This window comes from Bos indicus, chromosome 4 (assembly GCF_029378745.1).
Source record: "Bos indicus isolate NIAB-ARS_2022 breed Sahiwal x Tharparkar chromosome 4, NIAB-ARS_B.indTharparkar_mat_pri_1.0, whole genome shotgun sequence".
Classification (NCBI taxonomy): Eukaryota; Metazoa; Chordata; class Mammalia; order Artiodactyla; family Bovidae; genus Bos; species Bos indicus.
Genome location: NC_091763.1, coordinates 117,827,820 through 117,852,555, shown reverse-complemented (window position 1 = coordinate 117,852,555; position 24,736 = coordinate 117,827,820). Strand labels below are relative to the sequence as shown.

The 24,736-nt window shown below is 55.5% G+C and overlaps 1 protein-coding gene and 1 long non-coding RNA gene across 6 annotated transcripts in view; one reads left to right on the top strand and one right to left on the bottom strand.

Annotated features, from left to right (window-relative positions):
- The first annotated feature begins 5,944 nt into the window (after positions 1 to 5,944).
- LOC139182818 (uncharacterized) lies at positions 5,945 to 12,915 on the top strand. Its single transcript, XR_011566390.1, has 3 exons — positions 5,945 to 6,982; positions 10,987 to 11,261; positions 12,693 to 12,915. It is a non-coding gene; the product is annotated as an uncharacterized lncRNA (long non-coding RNA).
- Positions 12,890 to 24,736, bottom strand: part of LOC139182817 (hepatitis A virus cellular receptor 1-like) — a 23,955-nt gene continuing 12,108 nt past the window's right edge. For 4 of the 5 annotated variants that reach the window (XM_070788485.1, XM_070788487.1, XM_070788486.1 and 1 more), the window contains one exon: positions 14,984 to 23,141. In XM_070788485.1, the coding sequence (XP_070644586.1) occupies positions 22,338 to 22,883 (546 nt within the window). In that variant the 5' untranslated portion in view covers positions 22,884 to 23,141 and the 3' untranslated portion in view covers positions 14,984 to 22,337. Of the gene's footprint in view, positions 13,217 to 14,983; positions 23,142 to 24,736 lie in introns of those variants that run through there. The other variant, XR_011566389.1, reaches the window with a different exon arrangement.

Sequence of the window (24,736 nt, the reverse complement as noted above, 5' to 3'; positions counted from 1 at the left end):
CTGGGGGCAGCTGCACGACTGCAGGACTTCGCGAGCCTCTTCCTCATTCTGCTCTGCAGAATTTCACTCCTAGTCGTTGACTTTCTCCTCCAAGAGAGACATTCCACTCAGCACCCTGGCGGGAATGGTGCCTCTGACCTCAGCCCTGGAGGGGACGCCCTGGGTGGCCGAGGAAGACGCCAGTGTCCCCAAGTCAGGCTGAAGACAGAAAAAAAAAAAAAGAAGGGAAACTCAGCTCAGGAACGTGGGTGCTTTTCAGCAATAACTTGCAGAAATATAGATTGTGCATTACAAGTAAAGCTCATGCAATCGATGCTACTAGCCCAGGCGGTCTAAGGACACTGTCCCTCATCTGGAACACTGGAGGCCAGCACATCCCAGCAGAAGAGCCAGGCCTGGGAGCCACAGCTCCTGACTAGAGCAGTCGGCCAGCATCCTCGACAGCACTGGGAATAAGGGGTCCTGTCCCTTCTTCGCAGAACTCACATCGGGGCCATGAGACAAACTAAACACCATGTTTGATGTTTGTTTAGGCATGAAGGTTGCACAGAACTCATAAGGGATGCAGAGAAATACCAGATTTGAGACTCGGGTAACTTTCATCCCAGACCCAGCCCAGGGAAGGTAATCAAAAAAGTGTTTCTTCCAGTTTTTTCTAAATAGACTCAATACCTTGAGTCCAAGGGGCTGGATGCTCCCAGGTGAGGCTGCACAGGCAGGCTTGTCAGACAGCCCCTTCTCTGTTTGGTCCCCTGCTTCCTTAAGATGAGATGAGCCTCCTTCCTGGGCAGACTGTCGCTGGGGACAAGTCTGGGTCACCCGCCAAGGGCCAAGTTACAGCAGAGGACCTGTGACATCAGTCCTGCTTTGAGTGAGGTCCCCCAGAACCAGCGATAGCATCCTCTGAAAAGGAAGGTAAGAGGAAGGTGAAAACCAGAAGGCAGAATTCTTCTTAAGAAACTAGTACAAAAAGGGAGGGAAATGGACTAAAACACACAAAGAGAAACTAAAATTAGGTCCTTTAGAGTTTTCATGAAAAAATAAAGGTGATTGTCAAAGTGCCAATTTTCTTTGTTTTTTAGGCTGCACTGTGCGGAATGCAGGGTCTCAGTGCCCCGACCAGGGACTGAACCCCTGCCCCCTGCATTGGGAGGGCGGGGTCTTAACTGCTGGACCACCAGGGATGTCCCCAGAGTAATACTTTTTAGGATCAATTTCTCACATGACACCTGGTCCTTGGGCAAGAATTCTGTGGGTGAGTGGGCTTCCTGGCTCCCTGCTTCCCCCATCCCTGAGTCCCTGCCTTCTGCCCCATCCCCTTGAGCTCCTAGCACTGAAGGGGGTCAGTCTCTCTCCCTATCCCTGCAATTTGAAATCAGCCACAGGACTTGCTTTGATGAATACAGTGGTTCTCAAAGTGTGGCCCGAGGGTCCAGGAGGCCCCTTTAGGGAGTCAAAGATATAAAAGCCTTTTCTGATAAATCTCAGATGCTTCATACCTGTGTCCCTGTCTTGACTGTTTGACATTGTGTAACTGGCTTCCAAGCAGGGCTCCTGGGTCAGAATATCAAAGAAAGTGAGGGCCCAGACAGACCCAGGGGTGGAGGGTCAGCTTCTTGCCATCCATGCCTGCACGGTTTGAAACCTGCTCCCCAGCCCTGCGCCCCACCGCGGGCCGGGGGCCTTGATGAAAGCCCCACCATTCCACGGGCTCACCTTTCAGACAGGTGTCCCTGGAGCCCAGCCGGTCCATCCCAGCCGCCCGCCCCGCCCCCGACACACCAGCCTGTGGACAAGTGGCAGGGAAGCCGGAGGAGACTTTCAGCTGTCTCTCCTCAGCCTGTCTGTTAGTGACGGGAAGCCATCCCGAGACAGGACGCCCAGGGCAGCATGCCACCCCCGACAGACACCCACCCACCCGCCAGGCCGCGGGGGAAACTCTTCCCCCAGGTCTCAGGCAGCGCAGATGGGAAGGCCTGCCCAGCTTCCCTCCCTGTCTGATGCTTCAGTGAAGGAGCCGTTCTCATGTTAAAAACCCACCTGTGACCTCTCCCAGCCCCTCCCAGGTTGGAGGGACCCTCAGCGGAGAGGAGACCCATCAGCCCACCTGGGAGGGCATCACGGGGCGGGGAGCAGCCAGGCGCCTGGAGAGATGGGAAAGGGCCCCCGAGAAAGCGCCCGGGGCCTGGGTCCACGGGGGTTCCCCAGGACAGGCTCTGGGAGCAAGAGTGGCTTGTAAGCAGATGGCCGGCAGGCTCAGGCAGCCCAGGCCCGCCTGCAGGTGCTCACTGCGGGAGCTGAGGTTTAAGAAACAGCAACTCTTAAATCTAACTGAGATGCTGCCCTTCTAAATCACCCAAGACCCAGGCGATTTATAAATGTGTATCTCAGATGAAGCGTCCATGTGAGAGAAGCGGGGCCCAGAGGCATTTCCAGTGATTTTCAGGGCCATGATGTGGATCCGAGTGCCCAGACCCGTGCACACTTACGAACACCTCGGCTGACTGCGCCCAGTCAGCTAGCCCCCTGTCGCTTGGCTGCCTTTGGTCACTGCCACATCCAGCTGTCCTATGGGATGAAGAGGGTCCCAACCAGACCTGGGGCTCAGGCAGGCCGAGGGCCCCAGGGCTCTGAGTCAGTCTGTGTGGAGGGGGCGACTCCTCGGGGGCTTCTGCCAGGAGCGGCGGGCCACGGTGGGGAGTGAGAGAGGCCAACCCAACGTCCTCTGGAGCCCCAGCCTCTGGGGAAGCAGAGTCCAGATAGAGTCAGGCCCACACCCCCAGCCAGCAGGAGGCCCAGCCTTCTTTGTGAGACCCCAGTGAGATACGGGTGTGTGCACACCTGTTTATGTACACACGTGTGTGTTCAGAGAGCTGCCCAGCTCCTGCCAGGAGCCCTCCTCCCCTGGCTGTGCTGTATGATGGCCTGACACAGACCCCGACACCTCTGGGGTGTGGGCACCTCAGACACCAGCAGGGCAGCCAGACGTGAACCGAGGCAGGAAGCCCGCTCTGCTTGGCCGGTGGGAGGCTCCCGGGTCATCTGCACTCTGGAGCCTGCCCTGGACCAGCACGGGCCCTGGCCTGCAGCCCAGGCACTCCTCCGGCCTCCATCCCGCACCTCCCCAGAGCCCATCCTGGCCCGACCCGTCCAGAGCCAGCCTGCCTGGGGCCACCCCAGGACGGGCCTGCCCGCGGCTGAGAGTCCCAGGAGGTGGGTGCCCACCAGGAGCGCCTCTGAAGCCCCCAGGTGCCCGCGGCCACCTCCCCACCCTCCCCAGGGCCTTGCTCTCGCCCCGCCAGGGTCACCCCTCATCCCCTGGCACGTGGCTGAGCAGCCAGAGGGGTCCCCAGAAGGCTGTGCTTCCCAGAGAGGGAGGGCGGGGCCGCCTCCTGCAGCCTCCCTTTGGTCCCCAGCTCCAGCCCTGACTCAGCCTCAGTCTTCTCGCCTGTAAAGTGTGCGATAGGGACGAGACCCGCCCACCTGGGAAGTGGGCCTGAGGACGGACGCCCAAGTGTGCACAAACCAGCTAGGAGAGGGCCTCCGTGACAGCTAGGAGAGGGCCTCCGTGACAGCTAGAGAGGGCCTCCGTGACAGCTAGAGAGGGTCTCGTGACAGCTAGGAGAGGGCTTCCGTGACAGCTAGGAGAGGGCCTCCATGACAACTAGAGAGGGCCTCGTGACAGCTAGGAGAGGGCCTCTGTGACAACTAGAGAGGGCCTCCATGACAACTAGAGAGGGCCTCCATGACAGCTAGGAGAGGGCCTCCGTGACAACTAGAGAGGGCCTCCATGACAACTAGAGAGGGCCTCGTGACAGCTAGGAGAGGGCCTCTGTGACAACTAGAGAGGGCCTCCATGACAACTAGAGAGGGCCTCCGTGACAACTAGAGAGGGCCTCCATGACAACTAGAGAGGGCCTCATGACAGCTAGGAGAGGGCCTCCGTGACAGCTAGAGAGGGCCTCCGTGACAGCTAGAGAGGGTCTCGTGACAGCTAGGAGAGGGCTTCCGTGACAGCTAGGAGAGGGCCTCCATGACAACTAGAGAGGGCCTCGTGACAGCTAGGAGAGGGCCTCTGTGACAACTAGAGAGGGCCTCCATGACAACTAGAGAGGGCCTCGTGACAGCTAGGAGAGGGCCTCTGTGACAACTAGAGAGGGCCTCCATGACAACTAGAGAGGGCCTCCATGACAGCTAGGAGAGGGCCTCCGTGACAACTAGAGAGGGCCTCCATGACAACTAGAGAGGGCCTCGTGACAGCTAGGAGAGGGCCTCTGTGACAACTAGAGAGGGCCTCCATGACAACTAGAGAGGGCCTCATGACAGCTAGGAGAGGGCCTCCGTGACAGCTAGAGAGGGCCTCCGTGACAGCTAGAGAGGGCCTCCGTGACAGCTAGAGAGGGCCTCATGACAACTAGAGAGGGCCTCCGTGACAGCTAGGAGACGGACTCCGTGACAGCTAGGAGACGGACTCCGTGACAGCTAGGAGACGGACTCCGTGACAGCTGGGAGAGGGCCTCTGTGACAACTAGAGAGGGCCTCCGTGACAGTTAGGAGAGGGCCTCATGACAGCTAGGAGAGGGCCTCGTGACAGCTAGAGAGGGCCTCCATGACAACTAGAGAGGGCCTCCGTGACAGCTAGAGAGGGCCTCGTGACAACTAGAGAGGGCCTCCGTGACAACTAGAGAGGGCCTCGTGACAGCTAGAGAGGGCCTCGTGACAGCTAGGAAAGGGCCTCCGTGACAGCTAGAGACGGACTCCGTGACAACTAGAGAGAGCCTCCGTGACAGCTAGGAGAGGGCTTCCGTGACAATGGAGCCTCAGGCCTCACTTGCGACGAGGACGGCAAAGCCAGGTGGGCTGTGTGGATGAGGGGTGTCAGAACGTGGGGTGAGAGCGGTGGGGGACAGTGGGAAGCTGAGGTGTTCGGGGGCGGGACCCCAGGGAGGAGCAGGGTCAATGAGCCCCGGAAGGAGACACCATCCAGGGTGGGAGTCCTGGGGTCAGAGTGAGGGCCCTGGGTGACCCCCTGGGTTCTGAGTGAGGACCCTGGGTAACCCCCACCATCACAATGTGGACACTGGGTGACCCTCTGGGGCCACAGTTAGGACCCAGGGTGACCCCTAGGGCCACAGGGAGGACCCTGTGAGACCCTCTGGGGCCACAGTGAGGACGCTGAGTGACCCCCAGGGTCACAATGTGGGCACTGGGTGATCCTCTGGGGCCACAGCGAGGGCCCTGGGTGACCCTCAGGGCCACAGTGAGGACTCTGGGTGACCCCTGGGGTCACAATGTGGGCACTGGGTGACCCTCTGGGGCCACAGTGAGGACCCTGGGTGACCCTCTGGGGCCACTGTGAAGACCCTGGGTGATCCCCGGGGTCAATTGTGGGCACTGGGTGATCCTCTGGGGCCACAGCGAGGGCCCTGGGTGACCCTCAGGGCCACAGTGAGGACTCTGGGTGACCCCCGGGGTCACAATGTGGACACTGGGTGATCCCCTGGGGCCACATTGAGGACCCTGGGTGACCCTCTGCGGCCACAGTGAGGGCCCTGGCTGACCCTCTGGGGCCACCGTGAAGACCCTGAGTGACCCCCGGGGTCAAATGTGGGCACTGGGTGACCCTTTGGGGCCACAGTGAAGACCCTGGGTGATCCCCGGGGTCAAATGTGGGCACTGGGTGATCCTCTTGGGCCACAGTGAGGGCCTGGGTGACCCCCGGGGTCACAATGTGGACACTGGGTGATCCCCTGGGGCCACATTGAGGACCCTGGGTGACCCTCTTGGGCCACTGTGAGGGCCCTGGGTGATCCCTGGGGTCACAATGTGGGCACTGGGTGATCCTCTTGGGCCACAGTGAGGACCCTGGGTGACCCCCGGGGTCACAATGTGGGCACTGGTGATCCTCTGGGGCCACAGTGAGGACCCTGGGTGACCCTCTGGGGCCACAGTGAGGGCCCTGGGTGTGTCCCTGAATCACACTGCAGGTGCTGAGTGACCTGGGAGAGCCTGCCGGTGCCTCTGGGATCCTGGGTCCTCCTCTGCTGTGCTGATCCGCCCTGAGCAGATGTCCCAACTTCTCTGAGCCCCGGCCTCCCTGAGCAGGCCTGGCCATCACAGCTCTGCCTGGCAGCCGCCTGGAAAACAATGAGGCCTCGCTGGTCCCTCCGAGCTCAGCCGGCAGGACAGTCCCTTCCAGTCCATGTTGGGACCCCAGCCGACCCCCGGAGGCCACCCCAAGCCGCCATCTGAGAGGGACTGGTGGCCACAGGACCCTGCATCCTCAAATCCTCTCCATCTTTAAGATCCCGCCAGTGCTGTCTTGCTCCCTTGGACCCACCTGAACATCCTGCTAACTTGCCCCCCGCCCCCGCCAGGCGCCTGGCCTCGCTCCGAGCCCAGCCCCTGACCCGAGCTGGACGCACCACCCGCTCTGCGGTCCAGCCAGAGGCCCTGTCCCCGCACCTGCCCCCGCTCCATCCCGATCAGCGACCCTCACCCCGGCTGGGCCCAGGCTGTCCCCTCCCGACTGAGACGCCCATGACCTTTTCCTGTGGGGTCAGCCCACGCAAAACAGCCATTTGTGTAGTCCCCAGCAGTGGACTTGTGGTTCAGCCTGCGAAAAGCGGAGAGGACTGTATGGATTTCCTGCTCAAACCCTCCAGAGCCCCCAGCTCCAGGCCACCAGGCAGGCAGAGGGCCGGGCTCCAGCCGCCCGGGGTCCACCCTGCGGGCAACGCAAACTCCCAGCACGTCCAGGCCAGGGATGTCAGGTGGGGCTGCATGCCCGCCCTTCTGTATGTCCACACCGCCTCTCGTCCCGCTCGTCCTGGAGACTCGGAAAGCCTTTCTCAACCAAGCCTTGTCCACGTTAAGAGGCACCCGGCTCCTGAAAAGTGCCCCAGGAAGAAACACCGCACTCACCACCTGGACTTCTGTTTACCTTTCTCTTCCACGGCTGTTCTCGTCCTGAAAGTCGCAGGTCAGGGCCAAGACTTTCACATCCCTCCACCTCTAGCCCAGCAGCCCTTGGTTAATATTGACTGAATGAATCAGGGGGCATGTTAGCGGCAGCTCCTTCACACTAGCGTGTCAATGACTGATAGTCATCTTTTCCTGAGAACCACTGGTCCAGGGAGGGGAGGGGGAAACCCCAGCACCCACGCTAGTGGAGAGCAGGGACAGCCCCGCCCAGAGAGGCAGCTTCATCCGGGGGACCATGCCTAGCTCTGCGAGAGGGGCCAGGGAAGCAGGGCAGCTTGAGAAACCAGACCGTCTGCGTGCAGAAGCCCAGACGTGATGGGAAGATCCCAGCTGCTGCTGGGCCGGCCTCCAGGCCCAGGGCACCCGGTGGACATGGGCAGCTCATGCAGACTAAGTCACGAAGGGCAGTGAACGGACGTGAGCACTGTCTCTGACTGCTCAATGGCTCTGAGCACGGAAGGGCAGCTCAAACGCCCAGGTGATCTGCCCTCCCCGGAGAGACGGGTCCACCTGCCAGGTGGAGCTGCTGCTACCAACAGTCTCCCGCCCTGGCCCTCCCGAGGAGAGCGGCAGGAAGCAACCAGCCTGTCTGCCAGCCGGGGCCCCTGCGCTTGTTTCTTTGCGTCCAGTCCCGTCCGCTGGACCCCCTTTGGGCTTAGTCCCTTCCTTGCCCCGGGGCTCCCAGCACGAGGCTCCTCCTGGTGCCTTCCCTCCATGCCTGTCCCCATCTTCTCTCCGGCCAGCCAAGCTCTAGCTCCCGCCCACCCCAGCCACGTCCTCACAGGCCTCCTGCCCTGAGGCCTCCCCGCAAGTCGTGGTGCTCGTGGGAGCCCAGTGTCCAGAGTCTGGAGAACTGCACGGAGACTGGGCTGACAGCCCTGTCCTTGGAGACTGCGCGGCCCCTCTGCGAGCTGGCATTCCATCACCACGTGATGCTAGAAAGACAGACAGGCAGGGCTTCCCTGGTGGTCCAGTGGTTAAGAACCTACCTGCCAATGCAGGGGACGTGGGTTCGATCCCTGGTCTGGGAAGATTCCAAGTGCCTCAGGGCGATGAAGCCCACGTGCCACGACGACTGAGCCCGCGTGCCCAGAGCCTGCACTCCACGGCAAGAGCAGCCACGGCAATGGGAAGTCCACGCGCCGCTACTAGAGAAAGCCTTAGCACAGCAGCAGAGCCCCAGCGTGGCCAAAAATCTACAGATACAGTTTAAAAAAGACAGATGGATACAAGCGACTCTTCCTTGAAATGGAATGGTCAGATGCGGCGAGACCAGCCGCAGAACACCGCCGTCACTTGTTAAAACCATCCCTCACCTCTGTTCTCGTAATAAAGCTCATCAGAATTCATTGCACTGCTTAGAACTATTTCTGATTAACCAGAATTCTGATAAACCTGGATGCTACATAGTATCCAAGTTGGTCAAAATCGGTCAAGGCCATGAAACTTCAAATGAGAAGGAGAGAAAGATGCTATGGAAGATGTGAATTCATGGAATGAAAACAGAGGTGGTCAAAATGGGGGAAGCCACAGAAAGTGGAATGGGTTGTTCTCAAAGCCAGCTTGGAAAAGGACTCTAACACAGGCATACTGGACACACGTGTGCACTCAAGGACAATCTCGTCACACCTCCCCTTCGTGACTCTCCTCCGACATGGAAACACCATTTTGAACATTTTACCCCCTCCCCAATTATAGGGAAATAAGTCCCCGGAAATGAAATTCCACACAGTAGATAAATGAACCTCTGCTGATTACCTCATTTATTTAACAAGGCAGGCCCTCTCTTCATGAAACGGCCATGCATGGAGGAGCCATGAAGGTTTGTGTGGCTTTCTTAGGGGGACAGGAAGGATGAGACCGTCCCTGGGTGATCTCAGGGACCACCATCCATCTGGCGATGCCCAGAGGAGGCTGAAATCAGAGGAAGACACGTGCTGTGTGTGGGGTGGGGCTGCTGGGGGGTGAAAAGAGGGACCGCGGCTGACACAGAGTGGAACCCCCGATCAGAACTGTCCTCCCACGGGGACGGTCTCGCCGCACCTGAGATCACGGGGCCCCCAAGCCCGTCGTCAGGGGGACCTCCCCAAGGCCACCAGGGCTGGTGGCCAGCTCTGGGCCCGGGACGCAGAGGCCGTGGTGGGAGCCGGGCCATGACCCTCACCCCTGCCCCCGAGGCCAGCGTCACGGGCGCCACCGGAGCGTCGCTGGGCCCCGGAGCCCCACACCCCAACAGCAGGAGGGTGTCTGCAGTGATCTCAAGGTCCAGCCCAACTGCTCCAACCCCACGATACCAGTGTTGACACGCCGCGGGCGGCCATGACTCAGGGGCTCTTAACTGCCTGACTCGCGTCCAGGGGAAGGCTGCTTGTGTTCGGAAAGTTACCGTGACTCCCCTTTAAAGTCATCAGGAGTAGGAACCATCACTTGCATTGGAAGAGAGCGGGCCGTGCAGGGAAGCCCCGCTTGGACCGGCACGTGGGCCCGCCCTGCTCCCATCCTGCACCAGGCACCTTCAGAACAGCCAGCAAGATGCGGAGCCCTGGCCGGCAGACCCTGGCCGCACCCGAGGAAACAGGCTGGAGGCTGCTGCACCTCAGCCCAGGGCCAAAGAGGAATCCAGAACCTTCCCCAAACCAGGGGCCACCCCGACAGCCCGAGCAGCCGCCACTGAGTCCATCAGGGGCCCTGACCGCTGCGGAGCCTGCACCCAGGGTCCCTGCCTCCGGGACAGGGTGGTGGGGGATGGGCAGGGGGCAGTCTCTCCACGCGGTGTCCCCTGAGCTATGGATGTCACACACCCTCATCCACTAAGAGAAACACAGCCGGGCTCCAACCTCCTAGGAGACAAGGGCCCAAGGTGGGACCCAAGGACCCTCCTGCGTCAGTGTCACTTGGGGATCCTTGTTAAACACTGCAACTCCCCCCGGCACCATCACACCAGGCACACACGCCACAGCTCCCGGTGGGGCTTGAGAATCTGCATTTTATGAAGCCCCCCAGAGGATTCTTCTGGAGGAGGGAATGGCAACCCACTCCGGATCCTTGCCTGGAGAATCCCATGGACAGAGGAACCTGGTGGGCTACAGTCCCTGGGGCCACAAAGAGTTGGCCAGGACCAAGCAATTAAGCACAGGGGATTCTTGAGCAAACAAATCTAGGCGTTTGCAAGATAAAGGAGGAAATAGGCTGCGAGTGCCTAAGAGGAGGAAGAGCCCAGGAAAGGCCAGGTTCATCCTGGCTCTGCACCAGCAGGCCTGTGCCACCCCGGGGTGGGGTTCCGCAGCAACGGGGGGCTCAGTGATGGTGAAAGAGCCCCGGCACCCAGGTGTGCAGGGTCTGTGGTCCGCAGGAGCACAGGGGTCAGGCCTCGGGCCCTCATCCAGCCAGAGGCCTCCGACCATGCACGTGGAGTCTTCGGTACACGGCTGCATGGACGGGGAGGAGGCAAATGCGTGCCAGGGACCGAAGGCTGGAACACCGCACTGGAGACAAATATTTATTCCAGGGACGCTTGTCGTCAGGCTACACCACAGATAAGATTGGCGTGCCACGCTGCAGATAAATGGAGTCACGTGTCACATGCCACCCTGGGTCCCAGCCGCACGCAACCCGGCCACCCCAGGCCGCAGGCAGAGCCCTGGCCGCCCCCTCCCCTGGCCTCCCAGCTGGACCCCCCCTCATGCAGCGATCAACACCTGCTCCAGCTCCCCTAGCAGCTGACTGCTGAGAAAGATCAGAGGGAAAATGCAAGCGAAGAGCCAGGAAGCTGAGTGCAGCCCTGGGTGGGAGGAGGGGGCGGGACGGGACTCAACCTTGAGCCTCGGTGGGCACCCAGTGGACCCTCTGGCCAGCGCTCTTCTCCCAGCTCTGACTGCTTTATTTTTTTAAAGGCTGGCTTAGTATTTTAACTAGATAAAAGTCTTCAAAAGATCTGTTTGTTGATAGTGGTACACGGTGTAATGGAACACCAGGGAATAACCAAAACCTGTCATTTCACAGGAAATCTGAACAGGCTTGGGGACTGCAGAACAATGTACAATGAAGACTTGGTTACTGATGCTAAAGATTTGTTTGTTCATACAGCAAGTCCCCTACAGACGAGAGAGCTCCGTTCCGAGGGCGGGGTACACCTTTGACCGTGGCCCACGTTGGCTGTCCATCAAAATGTAAGGAGAAAAAAGAAAAACCAAGGAACGAACAAGCCAATTCTGGGCTGAGGCACTATTTCTGCCGAGTTGCCCGTTTCTACAGAGCTCGGACTCAGAGGGACACACGTGAGCTCCCTTCTCCCATCACTTCCATTCTAACATGTGTGTAGTTCACAGGAAGTTAGCATGCAGTCATTTCAGTTCTAACATGTGTGTGGTTCATGGGCAGTTAGCATGCAGTCTCCCAGCAAGGCCACAAGAGAAGTCCTTAGAGACTGGAAAAGTGGAGTGGGGGAGGGCTGTAAGTCAAGGAGGACCACATCTGGTAACCGCCCAGGGGCTCTGGAGCCAGAGAGTGCCTGGCGGTCACCGAGGGCCCGAGGGGAGAGGCGGCAGGGGCAGGCCCAGGGACCACGAGGAGGACCCACAGCCTGCCCCAGGGGAGGCGCTCTGCGACACCAGCTGAACAGAGAAGTGTGTTCGGGCTTAAGCTCAGAAAGCTATATCCAAGATCCGAGCACCCTTAGCGTGAGAGCAACGCTAAAGTGGTAACCGGAAGACTCGGTCCCCGGGCCGGCCGGACCATGACCAGTGCCGGCCCCCTGGCCTCCCTGTGTCCACGACTCCGTGTCCAGAGCCGGGCATGGAGGGGCGGGGATGGGGAGGAGGGCAAGGCTTGCGTTGGCCCCTTTGACCCCGATGTTCTGCCTTCCTGTGACTCACTCCAGCCCCGGTGGCTCGTCACTGGGCCTCCCAGGGAAGCCAGAGAACAATTGGAGGCGAAGAGGAGAGACCAGGGCATGGGGTTCCGGGCCTGGCGGGGGAGGCCCCGTGACACCCGGCGAGGGCTGACTCAGGCAGTACTTTTCCGACACGGGGGCCGGAAGTGTCCCTGAGCATGCAGGGCCCGCAGCGGGCAGCGCCTGCACGGTATGGCAGGGTTCAGCTCTTGCCCCAGCACAGAAAACAAGCGAAATTCCTGGCCTGCTGCTGTCAGCTATGCCCTGGATTCCAGGTCGAGTCCGGTCCTGCCCGCGGAGCAGAGTCAGGGCTCACTGGTTCACTTGGTTTGAGTCACCACCAGCACCCTCCGAGAGGTCGTGATTCACAGCCGTGTTATTTAGGGAAAGAGTCGCAAAGCCACCAAAAAGCGCCTTCCTCTGAGCCGCCTCCAGCCCCAACTTGGCCCTCTCAGAGCCTTTGTTTTGCGGTAGGGACGCAGCCAAATCTCGGCTTCCTGGGCTGGGCAACTGGGGGCCTCGGATAAGCAGAACCCTGCCACGTTCAGTTTGTTAGACTCAGAGGCAACTCACTGCCAGTTCTGGATGCCCCGGGCCCCTCACAGAGCGAGTTCCAGCTCTGAGCCCTGGCAGGACCACAGAACGGTTTTTCAGCTTCCCCCGCAAGGCCCGGTCAGATCCCCAGGCCCCTGAGTCAGGGTGGACACCTCCGCAGCAAACGCCCCGTCCTTAACCCTGAGCAAACCCTGAGCAAACCCACGCTTCCCCGCCTCCCCACAACAAAGGCTTTATTATTATTGTCTTTCCTTACAACCAGGAGCGTTCAAGCTCTTCCTGATCCTTCCGAAGTCAGGCTGCCACCAACCTCCAACAGAAATGACATTTGAATGAACATATTTGGGGGAAAACCCAAAAGAAAGAATCCTGAAGAACTGCTCTTGTCTGCTTGTGGGACCAGATGAACAGAAAGTCTTTCTAACTGTGTGGAGATCAAACCAAAAAAAGAACGAAATGTTCATGTAATAGGTCTTCCGTTTTATTCTGAGATGCCTTTTTTTGAGCCCATCATTTTAAACTCAAATGGGGCAGAACTTGGTTCCATACATTAAATACCATGATGACTTGTATTGATCCCTGGGTCAGGAAGATCCCCTGGAGAAGGAAATGGCAGCCCACTCCAGTATTCTTGCCTGGAGAATCCCATGGACAGAGGAGCCTGACAAGCTACAGTCCACGGGATCACACAGAGTCAGACACGAATGAAGCAACCTAGCACGCATTAGCACTTAAAATCTAAAATATTGCAGTAGTGTCATCTTACATCAAAAGTTCAATTTCTTCCTAGAAATAAAGGAAAAAAAGAATAGATTCAACATATAAATACATCTGTAAAATAAAACATTCAAAAATTAAATGAGTCTTGAGTAAATGTTTCCAACTCATATAATAAAGGAAGGCGAATATTCACTAAACAAAAAAAAAGCTATGGAAATAGCCACTAAGATGAAGACAGAAAATTAGAACAAGAAACAGAATTGACCCAAAAAAGGGAAATAAACATGAGTAATGAAAATTAGCTTAGTTAGTTTAAAAGAAACACAGATAAGACAACAGGGCAGCATTTGCTTGACTTAGTCAGGGCCTGCGCCCACAGCACTAAGGGCTTCCAGGAACAAAGTTCCCATAATAATTTAATTATTATCTGCAAATAATTTGATGATATTGGCCCAAAGACCTTTAAAAATGTTTATGTACACTGAAGAATCAATGTTTTTGAACTGTGGTGTTGGAGAAGACTCTTGAGAGTCCCTTGGACTGCAAGGAGGTCCAACCAGTCCATCCTAAAGGAAGTTAGTCCCGAATTTTCATGGGAAGGACTGATGGTGAATCTGAAACTCCAATACTTTGGCCACCTGATGCGAAGAGCTGACTCATTAGAAAAGAGCCTGATGCTGGGAAAGATTGAAGGCGGGAGGAGAAGGGGATGACAGAGGATGAGATGGTTGGATGGCATCACCCACTCGATAGACATGAGTCTGAGCAAGCTCTGGGAGTTGGTGATGGACAGGGAATCCTGCTAGCACGCTGCAGTCCATGGGGTCGCAAAGAGTCGGGCATGACTGAGCAACTGAACTGAACTAAACAGATATACTTTGGCCCAACAGGTCCACTTTTAGAAATCTATCCCAAGGAAACAACTTTTAAAAAATGCCAATAAAAACATTCCCAAACCACTTCATACAGTGACTGCAGCCATGAAATTAAAAGACGATTTTTTCTTGAATGGAATACTAGACAGTGTATTTAAAAGCAGAGACACCACTTAGTCAACAAAGGTCAGTAGAGTCAAAGCTATGGTTTTTCCAGTAGTCATGTATGGATGTGAGAGTCGGACCATAAAGAAGGCTGAGGGCTGAAGAAATGATGATTTCAAATTGTGGTGCTGGAGAAGACTCTTGAGAGTCCCTTGGACTGCAAGGAGATCAAACTCCAATACTTTGGCCACCTGATTTGAAGAGTCAGTTCATTGCAAAAGATCCTGATGCTGGGAAAGATTCAAGGCAAAAGAAGAAGGGGGTGGCAGAGGGTGAGATAGTTAGATGGCACCACTGACTCAATGAACATGAATTTGAGCAAACTCTGGGAGACAGTGGAGGACAGAGGAGCCTGTTGTGCTGCAGTCCATGGGGTCAAAAAGAGTCAGACACGACTTAGTGACTGAACACCACCAACAAACAAAAACATATTCTGTGGACAAAGACAGGCATTAAACGTTGTTTGTAAACAGAAGAAAATTTAAACCGAAAAGCAAATCTAAGCCACAGGATACTATTCAGTCATTACAAAATCCTGTTTACAACAATCTCTTAATGACCTATATGGAAAAGAATCTGAAAAGAGTGGGATATATGTATAACTGAGTCACATCACACCTAAAACATAAAGAACATGTAAATCAACTACACTCCAATAATTTTTTTTAAATCTCAAAGAGTATAGGAAAGTAATGGGATAATGCCTGAAGTAAAAAAAGAAGAATACTGTTTTAATGGACCATACACACAGTCACTGAAAAAAACATGTCTGAGGAGAAAACAATGACCAGAGTGGTTGTTACTGTGCTTTTGCTTTTATTTCTTTTTCTATTTTTTTAAACATTTTACGTTTTCAAAATATTCTATAATCCACACAGATTCAGTTCAGTTCAGTTCAGTCATGTCCGACTCTTTGCGACCCCATGAATCGCAGCACGCCAGGCCTCCCTGTCCATCACCAACTCCCGGAGTTTATTCAAACTCATGTCCATTGAGTCGGTGATGCCATCCAACCATCTCATCCTCTGTCGTCCCCTTCTCCTCCTGCCTTCAGTCTTTCCCAGCATCAGGGTCTTTTCCAAGGAGTCCATTCTTCGCATCAGGTGGCCAAAGTATTGGAGCTTCAGCTTCAGTATCAGTCCTTCCAGTGAATATTCAGGACTGATTTCCTTTAGGAGGGACTGGCTGAATCACCTTGCTGTCCAAGGGACTCTCAAGAGTCTTCTCCACACACATTATTTTTACAGTAATTAAAATTCTTCTGGAAGCTCTGCTCTCTGGCGTTAGCGCCCACCCTCCCAGAGCCATGGTGTCGGAGCCTCTGACAGCCATGAGCAGCGAGTGTCCTCCCCACTGGGCATCAGGGACGTGCCAGGAAAGAGCCCAGTCCAGCTCTGCCTCCAGCCCAGGGCACCTGCCGCCCCGTCCGCCCTCCAGGAGCACGATGAAGGGATGGGGGGCGCTGAGCTATTTGGCCCCTCCTCCCTCTGGATGCGGTGACTCTGGGGGCAAGTGTGACCCATGGCTGAGGCTCCTGCCCCTTGCGTGCTCCCTGGAACCTAGCAAACACTCAGTGAGCAGGGGCTGGACGGATGCACGGCACACACAGGTACAGATAACTTCCTGCAGACGGAACGTGCTCGTGAACCGTGAGGACAGGGGGAAGGGAGCTGGCAGGGTACTGTGGGCTCCGGGATGCGCCCCGACATACCCGGGGGTCGGACCACACTTCCAGCAGCAGCCTCGTGGGTGGGGACCCCCTCCCTCTTTATCTCACACACCCCACTCTTGGACCTGCTTCATTCCAGCAAGGAAGTGAGAAACAGATGGTTTCAAGTCCCCAGAGTGGCTGGGTCCCCACCTCCCTGGAATGATGAACGCCCTGGCGTCCCCACCAGCCCAGGCCTCAGGTTGTTCCACGGGCTGGTTTGGAAAGATGCTTGTGGGGCAGAAGCAAGGTCGTGGGGCAGAAGCAAGGTCGTGGGGCAGTAGCAAGGTCCTGGGGCCACACAGCTGGGGCAATGCAGCACGCCCAGCCCCCAGAGCAGACACCCACCGCTGCCTTACAAGACGAGTTCTTCATGGAGGCTCATTCCCGCCGGGAAAAGAAATTTAGACACGCAACCTGCTAGTAATATTTTAAATCAAGTCTGTTCTCGGGCTTCCCTTGCAGCTCAGCTGGTAAAGAACCCGCCTGCAATGAGAGCTGGGTTCAATCCCTGGGTCAGGAAGATCCCCAGCAGAAGGGAAAGGCTACCCACTCCAATATTCTGGCCTGGAGAAGCCCATGGACTATATAGTCCCTGGGGTCGCAGAGTCAGGCATGACTGAGCAACTTTCACTTCACTTTATTTTAGTAACACCGAGAGGATTATTATTTAATCTGAACCCCCTACAACATTTAGAAAGCAAGAAACAAAAAAAATCAAGCTCATTTTGTTGGTTGGTAGATCAAGGAAAGATACAAGCTACGGGTAATTTGTTTCTGTAAATAGGTCATTTCACAAAAACCTTGGCGCCCTCCACAGAAAGAAGGTGACAACTCGACTATTTTCTCCTTGTTGTCACTCCAGAAGGTGTTTCCCCACCCACCGACCCACGCAGGGAGGTCAATATACACTCTATATTGCAACCTGGCAGTTTGATGGCTAACGGGCAGTTAAGTGGAGATTTCTGTTTAAGAGGAAATGCCCAGTTCAGGCCTGCCAGGTGGCACTAGAGGTAAAGACCCCGCCCGCCAGTGCAGGAGACATAAGAGACACGGGTTTGATCCCTAGGCTGAGAAGATTCCCTGGAGGAGGGCATGGCAACCCACTCCAGTACTCTTGCCTGGGGAATCCCATGGACAGAGGGGCCTGGCGGGCTACCGTCCATGGGGTTGCAAAGAGTTGGCATAACTGCAGCGGCTTAGCACGCGCATCCACCCGGTTTCATCTTACATCAGAGCATGTCGCTCCGCTGATTCTTTTCGCTGTCACAAATGGACGAGCATTGCTGTCACATAGCAAACAATGGCTCACAGGCCTAAACTTAGTTTGACAGGGACATCTAATTTTTTATCCCGTGTGATAGTCCAACAATGTCCGGTCCCCACCCCCACTGGGCCCCACGCCCTTTGTTTAAACACTGCTCGGGCCCAAAGCCGAAAGTCAGGAAATGCCAAGTCAGGCGGATTCTGGGTAAGTCCGAGCCTCTGACAGGAAAATCAAAGACAGGACAAGCAGCTCGCAGGCGACGTCGCCCCACGTGCGTTTCCTGAAGCCCCTCGGTTTGAGCGAGCTACCAAAAATATCTCTGGCAAGTCCTCTCGAGTGCTGGAGAAAGCTGGCTTGTGAAAGATGCGGGAACATTAGCATTTTCTCCCTTGGATAGTTCCTGAATCCTTCTGGGGATTCTTGGGGAAGAACCGTTTTGCAAATGATCTGGGAGCATGACCCAATTTCTTCCCGTGTCTTGAGAACAATTTCCAGGTGACTGTGTAAATAAAGGCAAGCGAAGAGAACATCCCTGAGGAGCAGGAATGGTCTTATTTGTCCCACGTGAACCAGCTGCTTCCATGAGAAAGCAAGAAAAACAAAACAAAACAAAAAAATAGACATTCTCCTGCCCTTGCGAACTCACCAGTGACAGAAACCGGAATGCTTTTTAGGAAAAAGCTAATTGTACGACAGCTGCATATTCAAAAAACACCTACTGTGTGCCCAGAATTGTGCCAGGTGCTGGATGCCACAATGAACCCTGTGGCCCCACACCCAGCCCCGCCCCGGTGCTGACGGGGCTGCAGGCACAGCTCGGCCCCGGGGGGCACAGCCTCTCGGGGGCAGGGGAGGGCTAGAGGTCATAGAAGCACAACCCATTTCGTAACAAAACGGAGGCCTTACTGCCCTTCAGCTCTGTGAGGAGGGAGACTCGTCTCCCCCTGCGGCATCTCAGAATTGAGAGGGGCGTCTGGCACCCGGTGGGTTCCAGGCAAATATCTGTCAAGTGCATGAACACGTCGTCTTGCCGATTATCAGGCTGTCCAGGGAAAACTCTGGACCGTGGGTTTATGCTTATAAAAGGAAAATACCTACAACACTTCCAGGCTCAAAATGAAAGGGAGGCAAGGGAGATGGCCAAAAAGGATCCCTGTGGCCCGAGCGAGCTGCAACCACCCAGCATCTCAGTCAGGATGAAGAGTCTCTGCGTCTGCCGAGTCTACCATCTCAGAGGGAGTGTCCCATACCCTTTCTCCACTTTTCCTTTCAGGAAAACTCATACTAATACCAGATTGAACCATCAGGTATTTTAAACCTATGTGTCAACCCCCACAAGAAATTGCTCCAGCTCTCCTGCCTGGCACTGTTTAATAAATCAACAGGGCCATTTCAGGGCCTGGTGTGATCGCTTTATGAGCACATGGCAGGGTCCTGACCACTTAACCAGAGTCATCAAGCCATGCTTTCTTCTTATTATTAGAGAGACTGGTGAACACTTCCAATGCAACTGACAGAGGAAAGGTGGTATTTGTGTCACAGAATATTTGTATGAAAAAACCCACTTTCTGTTATTGCTTGCTGCTACATCGTATTTGTCTTCTGGAAGGAAGATGAAATATTCCTTTAGATGGATTTGAGACTGTGGAGTGATTCAGTCCCCAGAACTGGTGCTCCCAGCGAATGACAGAGCTCCTCTAGAAATAGGAGCAGGGGCTGATCTTAGCCCAGCTTCTCCCTTATGGATGAAAAAACCAAGACCCGAGTAGTGGAGGGGCTTTGCCCCCATCTACCCAAGCCCGAGAATAGCCCAGCTGGATGGCTGCCTCCATCAGAACCTCGCAAGGCAACTTCACCCAGAGCATGAGAAGGGATCAACCCCCAACCCTGCCAGATCCAAGGACCCCGGTCAAAGACTCTGTCCCCCAGCTGGAAAATCCATATCAAGAGCCATGCACGTTTTTAAAATAATTTTAAATAAACTCGGCTTCCCTGATGGTTCAGTGGGGAAGGAACCCACCTGCTATGCAGGAGACACAGGAGATGTGGGTTCAATCCCTGGGTCAGGAAGATCCCCTGGAGGAGGAAATGGCAACCCACTCCAATATTCTTGCCTGGACAATCCCATGGACAGAGAGTGTTGGTGGGCTACAGTCCACGGGGTTGCAAAGAGTCAGACAGGACCAAGCACCAAAGAAGCTCAAGTCTACACATGTGTTTAAAACAAAATCTTAAACCCCCAAATCTTCACCCCAAGTGAAGCACCCGGCCTGCTCTCTTCACAGCCCTTCCTGACCCAACCCGCTGAGGGGTGGGCCTTGTCCTTCATGGGCTACATGACCTCAGCATGCTCGTGAGCCAGTCTTCTTGTGACTTTGGGGCCTTTGGACGAACCTGAGCAGGTCTGGTGTGTGGGACAGGCCTCCATGGCGGTTTCTGAGCCTATTTCTAGGCCTGTTCCCAGCCGTGCGTCCCTGGGTTTGTCAAGGAGGATCCTACCGACACCAAGACCTCATTCCTCCTGCAGCCGCTGGCCCGGGAATTACTATTTTCCAGTGTCCACTCCTTTCCAGTGCCAACAACCCCGTGGGACAGGCTCTATGCCACCACACTAGTGGTTGGCACCGGGCAGAGCCAGGCCCTGAAGCCTGCCGCGATCGATGCTGTCCCTGCTGATTAATCCATTAATGTCCATGCTGATCGGGACATGTGTCCTGTGGCAGGAGGGTGGGATGGGGCTCTCTCTAGGACTCAGTTCTCAGAGCTGGGAGAAGAAAGATCTGGGAAGAAGAAATGAAGCTGCTGAGTAAGAACAGCTGTCCAGAAGCCTGCCCAGTGGGCGTGCCCCTGTCTCGCTTCTCCCTGCCACAGCCCTGCTGACCAGAGTGGTCCTGGGTCCCTGTGCATCCCCAGTGCTCTGGCCCCTGTGAGGGCTCGGTCCCCTGACACTGAACCCTCAGCCGCAGCTCCTAGGGGACAGCACTGTCCTGCCGTGAGACGTTTTAAGTCACAAAGACTTCACTTCTGAGAAATTTCTCATGTCCTCTAAGATCTTCTAGAAGAGACTCGTTCTAAGCCTCTTCAGGGCATTTATGCTCCCGGCTGGTTGCAATCAATATTTTTCCAAGTTTTATAACCATTTATCTAGAAAACTAGAAATAACCACAATAGATTTCCCACCCATTTCCTTATCCTTGAACTTCTTTTCCTTGGGGTTATCCTGCCTTCCAGCTACTGATTCATCACCTATCAGTTTTGACTTAATCTCTGATAACCCTGTCATGAGCATTCAAAGCCAGTCCCCCATTGTCCCTCGTCTTAAAATATCCCTGCCTTCATGTCTTCTTAAGATTCACTCTAAATAAAATCCCCAAAACAAAGACGAATGGAAACCCAGCAGCACGCTCTGACTCCGTGTGCAAGCAAACACCCTACACCAGATCTGTCCACTTGCAGTGTTTTCTTGACAACTCAAAATCTCAGGCCCTAGCACGTTGTGCAGTTAACTGCATATGCAGCCTGTTTTCAGATCGTTTTCTGCTCCTGCACCTGGGCCAGCGGAGTTTTCAATCAGGTTATCATCAAATGGCGTGTTCCTCACACAGCCTTCGGGGGGATTGAGGGTAAGGGCTGAACGTCTAATACACACCAGGAGCTACACTCAGAACACGACAATTATGGTCCTTTGGTTAACCTCATTGAACATACAAGGAAAAAGAGTCTTTGAGGAGTAGCCTTTCAGGGAGTAGCCGGCAGAGCTGGGATTTGAACCCAGTTCTGTAGGACACAGAGGCTGGGCTCGCTCAGTAAGTCATGGCCTTTGCCCTGAGTGAGGGCATGTACCTTACGGGGCGACAAGGCCAACATGCAGGAGGGCTGCAAAGCGATGCCCTCCCACAGATCTGCTGGGAAGTTGCACTCAGGGCCGGTCCCCATCTGCACACCTCCAGCGAATCTCCAGTCTTCTCCAGGCTTCAGTCCCCAGAATCCAGCTCTGCTGCTCCAGAACGAGGGGCCAGCACCAATGGGGAAAGTTACAAGACACCAGGCTACAAGTGGAAGCAGCCGGCAGCCCCCTGGGCAGCCTGGAGGTGGTGATGCCCACACAGACCTGAACGGCCACAGGTGGCAGAGGGACAAGACGAGCTTCCCGACGCCAGGGCCACAGCACCCACTGCCACGAGGGCATGGGCAGGCAACATCCACATCTCCCCGTGGGCAGCGTTTCAGGACCTCCGCCAGGAGGAAGACTGGGACCAGCTTTGGGCCCTTCACAGGCCTGGCCCCACAGCCCCATCTGTGAGACAGTCCTCCTGGCTCCCTCACCCAAGTCCCGCTGCCTCATCCCTCCTGTAACCCCCTTTCGTCCTCCGTACTCCAGGGTGGGTGCCTGGCAGCCTCTCAATAGTATTTGTCCTAGCCCTTCAGCTCTCACACATGCTGCATGCTACGTCACTTTGGTTGTGTCCAACTCTTTGTGACCCTATGGACTATATAGCCTTCCAGGCTCCTCTGTAAGGCAAGAATACTGGAGTGAGTTGCCGTGCCCTCCTGAGGGGATCTTCCCTGCAGCTCCTGCATTGTACGCAGATTCTTTACCACTGAGTTACTGGGGAAGCCTGTCAGCCCTCATTCACATCTCTAGACATAAATATCATGCCATCTTACTGATGAGAACGTGGAGGGCCAGAGCATTAAATGACTGAGCTGCTGCCTAAGGGTCAAGAGCAGGGACACCAGGACCGAATCCCAGCTGCACAGCTCCTGGGTGCAGAGATTGGCAAAGTCGGTTAACTTCTGAGTCCTCCATCCTCACCTATAACATGAGGGTAATAATAGCAGTACCTTACTTCTTAGGTTGGATGGCATCACCGACTCAATGGACATGAGTTTGGATAAACTCCAGGAGTTGGTAATGGACAGGGAGGCCTGGTGTGCTGTGGTTCATGGGGTCGCAAAGAGTCAGACACAACTGAGCGGCTGCACTGAACTGAACTGAACTTCTTAGGTTGTTGTGGGGAGTTAATGAATGAATGTGCACTAAGTGTTTAGGACAGTAGCTGGCGCGGGGCGACGCTGCACGAGTGATGGCACTGACGGTGGTGGTGATGGTGAGTGAAGCAGTGAAGATGGTGATGATGGTGATGAGGATGGTGGTCATGGTGATGGTAGTCATGGTGACGGTGGTGCGCGTACACAAGTGCTGATGATGGTGGCAGTGGGGATAATGATAGTGCTCCTGCTGGTGGTGGTGGTGGTGATGATGGCAGTGATGATGGTGGTGATGGTGATGAGGATGGTGGTCATGGTGACGGTGGTGGTGATGATGGTGGTGGTGGTGGTGGTGGTGATGGCACTGATGGTGGTGGTAGTCATGGTGATGGTGATGGTGAAGGTAGTCTTGGTGACGATGATAGTAGTGGTGGTGATGATCACAGTGATGATGGTGGTAGCCATGGCGATGATGGTGGTGATGGTGATGAGGATGGTGGTCATGGTGACGGTGGTGGTGGTGATGGTGGTGGTGGTGATGGCACTGATGGTGGTGGTAGTCATGGTGACGGTAGTCATGGTGATGGTGATGGTGAAGGTAGTCTTGGTGACGATGATAGTAGTGGTGGTGATGATCACAGTGATGATGATGGTAGCCATGGCGATGATGGTGGTGATGGTGGCGGGCATCACACAAGCAATCCTGATGATTATCCTCACCATCATTTGCTCGGGTCATAGTAGAATCAGGAGATTTAACTCACCCCTCGGGCTCCTTGTCCAAAAGGCTTTTCTTCGCATCACAGGAAGAGCATCAGGGCAGCCTGAAGAAACTGCTTCTTGGTTTGCTGCCTTTTTGAATAGGCTGACGACATTAAAGGTGACCATGCCAAAGCCTTGGACAGACTCCCTCACAGGCCATCCCTTGGTTTCACGGCCTGAAACAGACATTGGCTTTGGTAGCCTCGTCTCCAGTCAACCGGTCTGAAAGAGCAAAGGCAGCAGCCCCTAAGTCCCAGTGATCCTGAAACCCACAGAGACAGAAAGTCTCCTCCATGGAACTCCTGCTTCTTTTGCTCTCTTGCTCCCTAACGAGCCACTGCTATGGTGTCAGGAAGCTCACAGCAGCGCCTTGCTGGAGGACTTCAGGGGGACCAGGAAGGACCGCCAGGGCCTGAAGTGCCTGAGGAAGGACATGGCCTTGTACAACCCCCAAAGGAGGAGCAGCTCAAACCTCAGAACCCCCAGACACACTCACGCACACGTGTGCACACACACACACACACACACACACACACCTTCTTCCTGAGTGTCCTGTGCCTGCAGCCCCAGCACCCTCAGGAGCAGCACAGGAGCAGGGACCACACTGCAGTCAGGAGGGGCCCCTCGGCAGAAGACACAGAAAGGGGGCCCAGGACCACCACTCAACCTGGCGCCTTTGCAGACCAGCCGAGCGCTCGCCCTGCAAAGCCTACGGGCAGATGGACCAAGCTCAGCTTCCTTTCCAGGACTCGTTTTCATTGGTGCAGAATTCACAGAATTGCTCCAGATGAAGATAGCTGATGGCACACCCCTCCTTCCTTCTGTCCCACCCTGACCGTGACCTCTCAGGGCAAGCCCACCTCCCCAGGCTCAGCCAGCGGCCACCAGGCCCGGGTCAGATGAGTCTCGCCTGGCAGAGCCGCGTGGGAAAGGTGAGCGCAGGCGTCCTGCCCAGCCGTGGCGGCACACATGGCCGCCCTCCAGGCCGACAGATGGGTCAGGCTAACGAGGGCCATCTGCACGGAGTCCAGGCTGCCATGTGTCCAGCAGATTCTCCTGGAAACCAGCAAGTTGCTGAGGCAGAAGGTGGAGGGAGGGGCAGAGCAAGCGGCCTGGAGAGAGGAAGGACCCGGCCCTGGGACTCACGCTCGCTGACAACTTCATCCACAGTCGCGGCCGGACACTTAGTGGTGAATGGCCTCAGTTTGCTCGTCTGCAAAACGGGGCTGTGACTAGTTCCCACAGCCCAGGATTTTTATAAAGAATAAATGAAATAACGTGTCGCACAGCAGTCAGGAAACTAAGACGACCCCTCCATGCCAGCATATTTTAGTAATTTTCAGCCTTTAACCTCCCATCTGCCCATCTCACCATTTCTGCTCTAGGAGTGGGTAGAATAGCATGGGCAGAAGAGCTTTATTTCCGTCCTGAGACGAGCAAAGTTACGTATTGTAAAATAAGTATGGCAAGGGACTTCTCTGGGGTACAGGGGTTAAGAATCCGCCTGCCCACGCAGGGGACACAGGTTTGATCCCTGGTGGGGAACTAAGATCCCGCACACTGTGGAGCAACGGAGCCCGTGAGCCACCACCACCGAGTCCGCATGCCCTGGAGCCCACACCAGAGAAGCCCCGCATGAAGCAAGTAGAGAAAGCCCAAGTGCTGAAACGAAGACCCAGTACAGCCAAAAAAAATTGTTTTAAAAAATACAGTTATGTGCAGCCAGAAATCAGCCAGTGTGAGCTGGAATGAGATGCTGGGTGTGGGTATCCATGCAGAGGTGGTGAATGGTCAAGGCACCCAGAGCTCCAAGAGCA